Source organism: Doryrhamphus excisus, chromosome 2, assembly GCF_030265055.1.
Source record: "Doryrhamphus excisus isolate RoL2022-K1 chromosome 2, RoL_Dexc_1.0, whole genome shotgun sequence".
Lineage (NCBI taxonomy): Eukaryota > Metazoa > Chordata > Actinopteri > Syngnathiformes > Syngnathidae > Doryrhamphus > Doryrhamphus excisus.
In genome coordinates, this window is record NC_080467.1 from 27550225 (window position 1) to 27562294 (window position 12070).

A 12070-nucleotide genomic window follows, 5' to 3' on the forward strand; every position below is an offset into this window, starting at 1 on the left:
CTATTATGACATCGATTACGAAATCGTGCGATGATATCATGTGATTACAACATCATGCGGCAATGATGTCACCATGACATCACGTGATGTCAGATTTACGGCATCAAAGTGTGACATCATTCTTGACTGATGTTGTCATAGCGTGACGTCGTCAGATTGACATTGCCGTCAATGTGACGTCAAGGCGACATCATCGCATGATGTCATGATGGTGACATAGCGTGATGTTGACATGGCGTCATAGCGTGACGTTACCATCGCCTGATGTTGTCATAGCAGGAAGTTGTCACACATTGTCACATTGGCGTCATTGTGACATAGTGTGACATCAAGGCGACGTCGTAGCGTGATGTCATCAACGCATGATGTTGTCATCGATGTATGATGCTGTCATAGCATGACGGCGTCATAGCCTGATATTGTCATAATGACATTGTGACCTTGGCGCCATTGTGACATAGTGTGATGTCACGGCGACGTCGTACCGTGACGTCACCATTTCCTGATGTTGTCATAGCAGGATGTCGTCACATGGTCATGTTGTCAGACATTATCGTCATTGTGTCATAGTGTGACATCAAGGCGACGTCGTAGCGTGATGTCATCAATGCATGATGCTATCATAGCATGACGTCGTCATAGCCTGATATCGTCAGACTGACATTGTCACCTTGGCGTCATTGTGACATAGTGTGATGTCACGGCGACGTCGTACCGTGACGTCACCATTTCATGATGTTGTCATAGCGTTATCATTGACGCAACGACATCATGACGTCGCCTCGACGTCATGCTATGACCGCACCAGCTTTGATGACATCACGCTACGACGTCGCCTTGATGTCACGCTATGTCACAATGACGACAATGTCTGACAACATGACCATGTGACGACATCCTGCTATGACAACATCAGGAAATGGCGACGTCACGGTACGACGTCGCCGTGACATCACACTATGTCACAATGACGCCAATGTTATTCTGACAACATGACCATGTGACATCCTGCTATGACAACATCAGGCGATGGTAACGTCACGCTATGACGCCATGTCGACGTCATGCTATGTCACCATCATAGGATGACAACATCATCATAATGCGATGACGTCGCCTTGACGTCACATTGACGGCAATGTCAATCTGTCGACGTCACGCTATGACAACATCAGTCAAGGATGATGTCACGCTGTGATGCCGTAAATCTGACATCACGTGATGTCATGGTGACATCATTGCCGCATGATGTCATCACATGATATCATCGCACGATTTCGTAATCGATGTCATAATAGTGTGATCCCATCACGTGACATCATAGCGTAATGTACTCACGTGACACGCTCCTGTTGTGGTCACATGACCCACAATAAGGGGGTGTTCCATGCCCAGGCGGCCACGCCCACAAGGCCGTCACATGACATCACTTCCTCACGAGCCCCCGATGATGCATCGTTGTGTTTTATGGCCCCGCCCGCCTTGGAGGAAGAGAATAAAGACGACAGGAAGTGGACTTTTGTGACACCATGAAGCTATGACATGCTCATGCAATGACAACATCACGCGATGATGACATCGCCTCGATGTCACTTTGGCGACGTCGTGGAATGACGCCGTCACACTGAGATGACTTGTGACAGCCACGGTCCCTATGACGACACCCACTAACGACGTCACGCCGTGAAGTCATACTATAATATCACGTGATGATGACATCACGCTATGGCGACGATCACCTCGACGACGTTATGACGACATACTATAACATCATGCTTTGACGCTGTGACATCATGACACTGTGATGACATCACGCTCACGCTATGAGGATGGCAGACGTCACATGACAACATCACAGTACGACGCCATCAGTGTTCAGCAAAAGACGATCAATCAGCTCCAAAGGAACATTCGTGCGCGTCTACCATCGAAGAAGATGCTTCCAGAAGTTTGGAAGCGTAAACAAAACAAAGTGGTCGTCGGGAGAATCCGTCTCTTTAAGTTCTGCTCCTTTACGGCCCCGTCTAATCGCTTATTTATTAGCTCCATTCGTTAGCGGCCCCGCTCCGCTGTGGCCTCATTACCAGCCCGGTTCTGCCCGGGAATTCCAGGATAATTACGAGCTTCATTGTTTTAATAAGAGTCTCACATCCTGGATTCTTCTTCACGGCTCCCAGCGGGAACGCTAGCGGGCCCGACGGCGGACAGATGGATCCGAGGTAGCAACTCGGACTTGTTAAAAACATGTCCTGTCCACTTCTGTATGATGATGATGATGATGATGTCATCAGTCCATGTTTGCAATAAAGAACAATGCTAATTTGATTAGCACAATCTTCTAGAACCAGAGTGGAACCATGCTAACATTTTTTAGCACATCTCAGTGGGGTTTACCATGCAGCGCTGCTTAGCATAGCGGCTAGCATCCATTAAGACATTTGGGTGCCAAGTCCATGGCAACCACTTCCTGTGACCACATTTCTACATGCACCACTTCCTGGGTGGGTTGCGCGGGGAGGGGGGGGGGGGGTAGGTTAAGAATGTATATGCATGAGGAAGCAGCGCTGGGATTTGAAGCTGCATTAGAGATCACGTACATGCACGCCGCCGCCCCCGGGTTACGCCCCGGCCGCTCCCCCTGGACGCCTGCGTTGAAGGACGTCGCCGGGCAACTTTAATGCAAATGTCCTTCTTTTTGCTTTGACAGGCTAATGGAGCACTCGGGTGCTCCCACAATGCACCTGTGACCCTAAGTCCGCCCCCCCACCTCCCTTGCGTCACCCCGTTCTCAGGAGACGCCACAGCCTGCTGTGGTCTACGCCGTTTGTTAACTCCGCCCAAACCGGTCTGGTAGCCTGATGCGATCTGTAGCTAATACTGAGAACCACATGTGGATCAAACCAGACCGTTACATCAGACCGGACCAGTGGACCAACCAGACCATTACATCAGACCGGACCAGTGGACCAATCAGAGAAGTGGATCAAGAGGTTCTGTATGACATTAACTTCCTGTTTCTTTTTTTGGTCGTAAATCTGCCTCCATCGAAGCGTCTTCATCCACAAGTGCTGACATAGCGACCCACCGCGGTCCAGAACACCTCACTGGGCTCTGGGCCGGCGCCAGCGTGAGTTCTGCTGAGATCATTACTGGTGTTGGTTACATGCACACTCCACCCCCCCACCCCCCCTTTTTCCCAACATACTAGATACATTTGGGCTGCAAGCGGCCGACTAATTTATGAATACTGGATCTGGCCCGACAGGCCGCCACCGTGATGGCCTCCAGCTGCTGCTGGCGAGCTGCAGGTGGACCTTAATGGACCAGTGAGGACCCGCCCGTACTAACAAGAACACTAAAAGTCCAAATGTTTCTTGAGGTCACAACGTGACATCAGCTCAAGATGGTGTGAGATGAACTCATTAGCGCCTGAAATGATGGCGGTATCTCCTCAACATCAGGACCTGGTCTAAGGACCAATGAACAGCCCTTCAGACTTCAGAATCAGTCCTGTTTACAGGACACAGAGATGTTGTTCTAGAACGACCGGACACGGTTTTATTCCACTTTCTGTCACACTTATATACTATACGTACGTATATACTACATATATACAGTGGTGTGGAAAAGTGTTTGCATCCTAGTTTATCACATTTAAATATTTCAGATGATGAAAGAAATATAAATATTAGTCAATAACAACACATCTATACATAACATGCAGTTTTAAATGAACCTTTTTCTTATTAAAAGGAGAACAGCAGGTCTTCCAGGCCCCAAAGCAGCAGACCATCACACTACCACCACCATATTTTACTGTATATTATTTTGCTGAAATGCAGCAGTGGGGGATTTTTTGTCTCCCTTAATAATAAAAACATTCATTTAAATACTGCGTATCATTGACGAATATTGACTAATTTGTTTGATAATCTGAAACATTTAAGCGTGACAAACATGCAAAAAAAACACGAAATCAGAAAGGGAACATATACTTTTTGACACCACTGTATATACTAACTAGATGTATATTCATTCAGGGTCGCGGGGGGTGCTGGAGCCTATCCCAGCTGTTTTCAGGCGAGAGGCGGGGTACACCCTGGACTGGTGGCCAGCCAATCACAGGCCACATATAGACAAACAACCATTCACACTCACATTCATACATATGGACAATTTGGAGTCGCTAATTAACCTAGCATGTTTTTGGAATGTGGGAGGAAACCGGAGTACCCGGAGAAAACCCACGCATGCACAGGGAGAACATGCAAACTCCACACAGAGATGGCCGAGGGTGGAATCGAACCCTGGTCCTCCTAGCTGTGAGGTCTGCGCACTAGATGTATATAATATAGTAAAATAGTCAGGTGATGTTATCTTTATTGAAGAGTTTCTGTACAAAAAGCACGTCAGTATCACAGGAGGAAACAAACAAACATGCACACGTATGTACAGCGTGTCGCACACAGGAAGTGGTCAACTTTGTGCTTTGATAAACTTGTTTTTTTTCTCATTTTGTCACACAAAGAAAACATTGAAAAAACACAAGAAGGTCAAAGTTCACTTCCTGAAACAACTTCTTCCGCTCCTCATGTCAGCCATCTTGTTTTTGTGTTTTTTTTTCATATAATAATTTCTATATATATATATTTATGAACTTATTTGGAAAAGTTCCATTGCACTGGTTGAAGATAAGAAAGAAAAGTTGGACCTGACGTTGACATTGAAGATGTCATACAGTAGGAACATGGGACACGTGATGACGTCATACAAAAGTCGCCAAAGTTGGATGACGGAAAAGAGAAAATGTCAAAAGGTCACAGCTTCCTGATTGGAATGTGCTTCACAAACTGTCCAGTGGGGGCGCTGTTAGCTTCGCTTTAGCCGCTAATAATAATAATAATAACAATAATAATAAGACAAAGACCAAGAAGACGTGGACAGCTTTAGCTGAAGAAGAAAAAAAAACACTTTTTAACGTCCTGGACGATGATGTCATGACTTTTTTACAAAAAGTTCTTTTTTACAATATTAAAAGACAGCAAACATCAAATGCAGATTATAAACACATAGAAAAAGAAGCACAAGAAGAAGAAGAAGAAAATGATTCCAGTTGCACTGGTCCAGTTTTCCTGCTCCTCCAGACGCCATCGTGGCGAAGACGCTGGAAGACTCGACTCGGATTGAAAAAGCTTGGAAATTTTCATTCCGGGTTAGGAAGAGAAGGAATGAAAGGTTCTAGATTGTTCCATCCCAAAGGAGGAATTCACATTAAAGATGACAAAAAAAATGCGTGGTCTTCCATGTTGATGGAATCTTCTGGAAACAGCTGATTGGCGATGATGATGTCATCCAGACTGGTGTGACATCATCATCTGTCACACCAACATCAGAGGGATCCGTAAACCCGGTCAGATGGCCTGAGAGGCGGGGAGTGGGCGGAGTCTGCTCACATGGGCGGGACGATGAGACCCGCCATGGCTGCAAGGAGACAAACACAAAGAGTCACCCTCAACGCGACAGCCACGCCACCGCCACCGCCGCCGTCGTAGTCCCGGGAAGACCCGGAAAGCTCCTTGCACCATGTGACCAAAATGCTTTCCTTTCTAAAGTTATGGATCAACTTTGACCTCGCCGTACATGGAGGTTGGGCGAAAGGGAGGGTGGGAGTGGGGTTGAAGGGGGTGGGCGGGTGCTATGCTCACCCTGCAGGTTGCCGCCATTGGAGGAGGTGCAGGCGGGGGGCGGCGAGGTCTGTGGCCGCACGACGGGGGCGAAGGCGCTCTTCTGTTTGACTGCAGAGACCATATGGACAGGAGAGAATGAATAAGGGCCTACGGGAGAGGAGGAAGAAGACGGTGAGGAAGACCACGGGAGGAAGGACCAAGTGAGCGGCGGGAGGATGAGGAGGATGAGGAGGAAGAATGACTCCCTGACGTTCCGACAAAGTTGATCCATAACTTCAACAAGGTGTCAATATAGAGACGTCCCATTGTCTCCATGCAGATAGTCCAGCCTTGATAAGCAGCCGTTATGCTAGCCTTCACTAAGAGGATGTCAGAGCGTGAAGGATGCGGTGAAGATGTTAGTGTAGGGGGAAGTGGGGGAGCAGGGCTGATGGGGGGGGTCAACGCATGGTGGTGGAGACATGAGCCCTGCCGCTGTGGTTGACAAGACAGGCCGCCAAAAGACGAATAGCCATGTCTCAAACCGCGCACTTTTGTACTTACTTACTTACTTTCGCACACTTAGTCTTTTGAGTGCATAAGTATGTTGACGCTGAGGCGTACAAGCAAAATGAGTGGTTGCTAATCACCATTGAAAAGGAGAGAGGAAGAATCGTCAAGTGTGCAGCGACAGCCATTCACACTAGCACTAAGTACACATAGTACACAGTGTACTCGTACAAGTGTACTGACACTAAGAAGTATTCCATTTTATCCGCAGAGGCCCCTACCAAATCAAATTTCCCCACCCTCTTTGACTCCGCCCCTAAGCGGCATTTCATCAGCATTTCACGGGGACTCACTTGCATAAGCCGAGTTGGCGCCGGAGCCGTTGAGGAAGCCGGGTGATCCGGGCACGGCCAGGTTGCCCATGGCGGCCGCGCCGTACCCGTTCATGGAGGACGTGATGGTGGAGTAGTTGGACTGCTGTGGCGTGGAGCTGGGAGCGTAGCCGCGAGGAGACACGCTGCTGGAGTTGCGGGAATAACCTGGCGAGAGATGCGCGTCAGTCAAAAAAAAAAAATACTGGCCCCTCCCCCACCACGACCATAAATACATAGCTGTAGGACAAACAGATGCACCGTGGTATAAATATTGACAGGTAGATGACCTTGGTCGGCCTGCGAGGCTTCTGAGATGTTGACGGCGAGCTGGCTGCTGAAGGAGTTGACGCCCATCATTCCCGAGTGGGCGGAGCCTCCGAGTGACGGAAGTTGGTTGTGAGCGCGTGGGACGCTGTAGAGAGCCTCTGTCAAGTCGGCCGCTCGCTTCAGGATGATCTCCTATGGGGTGGGGGCGGGGGGGTGAATAAACGTTAGCATGTGATGTCCTGCCAGCGAGCGGAGGGTCAGAGGTCAAAGAGTCACCTGGTTGTTGTGAGGCATCCCGTAGAGCGCCTCCACCAGGTCAGCCGCACGCTTCAACAGCACTTCCTGTGATGTACACACATACACAGCAGGCGTCAGTCATGTGACACTGACCACGCCCACCGCTTCCTCCACCAACTGCTTTTGTCCAATAAAAGCGCTGTGGGAGGAGCCAATTACAGAAGACGTTTGCATCTACTTTTACCAAAAGAAACCAAAAGTGTAGAACACACGGGATAGAGTCTAAAGGTAGAACATACAGGGTAGGACGTCGGACATACGGTAGAAGGTAGAACATACAAGCCTGCAGTAGAACACGCAAGATAAAATACATACACAAAGGAGAATAAACAAGGTAGAATGAACATAGAAGGTAGAACATATTACATGGAACATAAAAGGCCATAACATATAAAGCGGAACAAACAAGACAGGACAAAAAAAATGGAAAATACAAGGGGGAACACATAAGGTAGAACATACCAGACAAAAAAGAACATACTGCATAGAACATAGAAGGTGGAAAACACAAGTATGAACAAACAAGGTACACAAGGGGTCCAACTTTTAAGTTAGAACATACTGTATAAGGTAAGGTGGAACAAACTATGTAGAACATAAAAGGTGGAACAAAATAGGTAGAACATAAAAGGCAGAACAAACAAGGTAGAACATGAAATGTGGAACAAACAAGGTAGAATATGCAAGGTAGAACATACAAGGTGAAATGAACAAGGTAGATCATAAAAGGTGGAACAAACAAGGCATATAGAACATATAAGTTCCAATATACAAGTTGTAAAAACAAGATAGAACATAATCGGTAGAACAAAGGAGGTAGAACATACAGTACATCGTAGAACATACAAGGCACAACAAACTAAGTAGAACATTTGAAATAGCACATAAAAGGTGGAACATACAAAGTGAAACAAACAAGGTAGACCATAGAAGGTGGAACAAACAAGGCAGAACATACGAGGTAGAACATAAAATGCAACACAAATTAGGTAGAACACACAAGTCACAACAAACAACATGTAAAACAAGGTAGATCATCATAGGTAGAACAAACAAGGTAGACCATAGAAGGTGGAACAAACAAGGCAGAACATACAAGGTAGAACATAAAATGCGACAGAAACTAGGTAGAACACACAAGACAGAACATACAAGTCACAACAAACGACATGTAAAACGAGGTAGATCATCATAGGTAGAACAAATGAAGTAGAACATACAAGGTGGAACAAACAAGGTAGACCATAGAAGGTGGAACAAACAAGGCAGAACATACGAGGTAGAACATAAAATGCGACAGAAACTAGGTAGAACACGCAAGACAGAACATACAAGTCACAACAAACAACAGGGTAGATCATCATAGGTAGAACAAATAAAGTAGAACATCCAAGGTGGAACAAATGAGGTACATTTGAAATAGAACATAAAGGGTGGAACATACAAGGTAGAAAAACCAAGACAGCAAAAAGTGAAAGAAGAAAGGAGAAAACAGAAGGAAAGGAAAAGGAAGGATGGATGAAGAGAGGAGAGAAGGGAAGGAAGGAAAAGTGGAGGAAATAAGGAATCAGAGAAGGCGGTGTGTGTTTGCCCATCATACAAACATCTTCATCTGAGAGATTCCCAGAGGAGAAGAGGCGGGGAGGTGGAGGCCTCTGCTGGCGTTCCCATGGGTATTACACCTGACCGCCATCCTTCTTTGCTTCCTTGCTTCCATTCTTTGCTCACTTATCCTTTCCTTCCATCCCTCCTTTCCTCTTTATAGCATGGCTTCCTTCCTTTCTGTAACTACTCTTCCTTCCCTGACCACACACACACACACGACTGGACTACAGTCAAAGCCGTACGAAGGAAGTGCTAGTTTAAATCATCAACAACATACAAATAAAAGACATTTAAAAAGGCTGGCCAGTCAGGAGTGACGTCACTGAGATGTCAAAAGATGCATTTGAAGGAAACATGGCTGCCCGGGGTCGCCGTAGTTGCTGTGTGATATAAAAGAAGTTGAGTAAATTCGCATTAAATCCAGAAAAAGGGGAATAGCAGAATGGCCGCCAGCTCGTCCCGCCCCCTCCTGTCCATCACCCCAGATATTCTTCCTCCTGGCTCTTCTATTTTACTGCCTGCTTTCTGGGGGCTTAATTAGGGGGGCCGCCTCCGTGCTGGAGGAGGTGCGGCCGATCAGGGATGAGCATGACCCCCGAGGAGGCGCCATCAGACAGCGGCCTTAACAATGATAAATCACCCCCAGCACGGCGGCGGTGGCGGCGAGGAGCTGCTCCTGTGAAATATGGAGGGGGAGGGGGCGGGTCCACATGAGCGATTATCAGAGCTCTTCTAACGACGAGGGTTAATTTCATTCATCTCATGAATAGAATCTGCTCATTATTGTCAATGAGAGCAGGAAACGTCCTCATTCATGAGGCAGATCACAACTAACGAGTCCGCACGGGACCCCGCCCTCCGGTCAGGACGTGGGTCAAGCGTCAGAACACGCCATCTTGACCCCCAAAGATGTTTCATGTGTGTCATGTCATGAATACTCAACTACTCGCCGAGCGCCAGATTGACTGTGTTGACTGTTGACTGATGTGTGTCATATTACATCATACATCCTGGATAAAGTCACATGACCTCTCCTGATATGCTGCAATGCTTGGGCCCAACATGGAAAAACACACAGGCGGGAACGACCCGCCCTCTGCCCCACCCCTCGCTCAAACCAGATGAGCTTTAACGCGCGGCGTCCCGTGCGAGCACCGTGTAATCGTCCACATGGCGCCCGACAACAAATCAATCTGCCCACAAAGAAAAACGTCCCGTCAGACGCGTCGCTCCCCATCGCCGCTGCCAAGCCAGCAGGTGAAAACAAAAGTGAAGTGACAGGCGGAGTTAACCCTCCCGCTGTGCGGTCACACGCTCCCCTCCACCGCCGACACGCGTGTCGCCACCTCGCCGGCTGCCAGCCAACAACAAGAAGAAGAGCGATGCGGCGCCTTATTGGCTTTCCTTGACGACATAAATATTCACGAGGAGGAAGAGGTGAAGGCTCGCCATCATGGCGGCCACGCGACCTGCGCTCACTATTAGCATCAATTTACAAACAAACTGCTTTTTCTCTGGTGTCACCTTTTGATAAATGGCTTCAATTTGGCAGCTGCGTTCAGTGTCACAGCCCATCTGCCGCCTCGCCGCCGCTGCCGCCGCCTCGCACAATCTGCCTCAGCTCGCCTCCACAATAATCTCGTCATAGCGAGCAGGCCTTCATTAAACGACTCCGCGTTAGCTGCTTCACGGCGACCTTTCACCTCGCGACGCTAAGCCCAGGAAACGGCGCCTGCCCGCCATGTTCCTCTTTTAAGATCTTTAGTGGGATGGTTGCCATGGCGATGACAGTCACCTCAACTTTAAAGGAAAAACATCACATCTTCCTGTCATCTTGTGGAAATATACGACGGAACATTCAACAGATCATAAAAGGTAGAACATATAAGGTAAAATATAGAAGATAGCACATAAATGGTAGAACATACAAAGTGGAACATACATGGTGGAGCATCCAAGGTGGAACATAAACAGTAGAAGGTTGAAAATGCAAGGTGAAACAAACAAGGTAGAACGTACAAGGTGGAACACAAAGTTTAGAAAGACTACAAAGTGGAACATGCAGCGAAGAACGTCCAATGTGGAACATATAAAGTAGAACAAACAGGGGAGAGCATCCAAGGTGGAACAAGCAAGGTGAAACATGCAAGGTGGACCACGCATGTTGGGAGTGTACGCGGTGGAATGTACGAGGTGGAACAAACAATGTGGAACATTCAGGTAAGAACATCCCATGTGTAACATGAATGTAGAACAAACAAGGTAGAACATACATGGCAGAACATACAAGGGGGAATGCACAAAGTAGAACATACAAGGGGGAACATAAAAGACAGAACATATAGGGGAAAAGGAAGAAATTTGGAATTTTGAACAAGGTGGAACAAACAAGGTGGAACATTCAGGTAAGAACATCCCATGTGTAACATAAATGTAGAACAAACAAGGTAGAACAAACAAGGGGGAATGCACAAAGTAGAACATACAAGGGGGAACATAAAAGACGGAACATATAGGGGAAAACATCCAATATGGAACATACAAGGAAGAAATTTGGAATTTTGAACAAGGTGGAACAAACACGGTGGAACATTCAGGTCAGAACATCCCATGTGTAACATAAATGTAGGACAAACAAGGTAGAACATACATGGCAGAACATACAAGGGGGAATGCACAAAGTAGAACATACAAGGGGGAACATAAAAGACGGAACATATAGGGGAAAACATCCAATATGGAACATACAAGGAAGACATTTGGAATTTTGAACAAGGTAGAACATACAAGGGGGAACATAAAATATGGAACATATAGGGGAAAACATCCAATATGGAACATACAAGGAAGAAATTTGGAATTTTGAACAAGGTGGAACAAACAAAGTACAGAATACAAGGTAAAAAAACAAACAAAACATAAAAAACAAGGTGGAACAAACAAAGTAGACAAGGTGAACATGGAACATATGGGGAAGAACACACATTGCAAACAAACACACAAGGTAGAGGCTAGAAAACAATGTCACCTGTCACATCTGACCTTTGAACTGCCAACAAAGAACTCCCACTGACCTTAGGTAACCTCTCGGGGTCTCCAGGATGGCGAGGGATGACCTTCTGTAACCTCTGGAAGCCGTAGTCGATGGTGGGCTCGTTCAAAGCTGCGCGGCGGACAGAGAGACGTTAGCGTGTTTATTATTGTTATTGTTTTGTTTCGGATTATTTTTCTAACAGAAGAGTCAGCTGACGTTCATGAAGTGACCTCATGTCCACACTAATTCCAATTTACTTCCTGCCGTCGTCCTCCTGGCGGCAGAAAGATCCGGAAAGGAGACACTTCTCCATAATC

The 12070-nt window shown here is 46.9% G+C and overlaps 1 protein-coding gene across 6 annotated transcripts in view; it reads right to left on the reverse strand.

Annotated features, from left to right (window-relative positions):
* Window positions 1-12070, reverse strand: part of LOC131115716 (transcription factor COE3-like) — a 62445-nt gene that overhangs the window by 19334 nt on the left and 31041 nt on the right. For 2 of the 6 annotated variants that reach the window (XM_058064422.1, XM_058064421.1), the window contains exons 13-18: window positions 11794-11882; window positions 7094-7159; window positions 6838-7009; window positions 6530-6715; window positions 5706-5795; window positions 4364-5481 (exon numbers count right to left, since the gene is read on the reverse strand). In XM_058064422.1, the coding sequence (XP_057920405.1) occupies window positions 5450-5481; window positions 5706-5795; window positions 6530-6715; window positions 6838-7009; window positions 7094-7159; window positions 11794-11882 (635 nt within the window). In that variant the 3' untranslated portion in view covers window positions 4364-5449. Of the gene's footprint in view, window positions 1-4363; window positions 5482-5705; window positions 5835-6529; window positions 6716-6837; window positions 7010-7093; window positions 7160-11793; window positions 11883-12070 lie in introns of those variants that run through there. The other 4 variants (XM_058064419.1, XM_058064418.1, XM_058064420.1 and 1 more) reach the window with 3 other exon arrangements.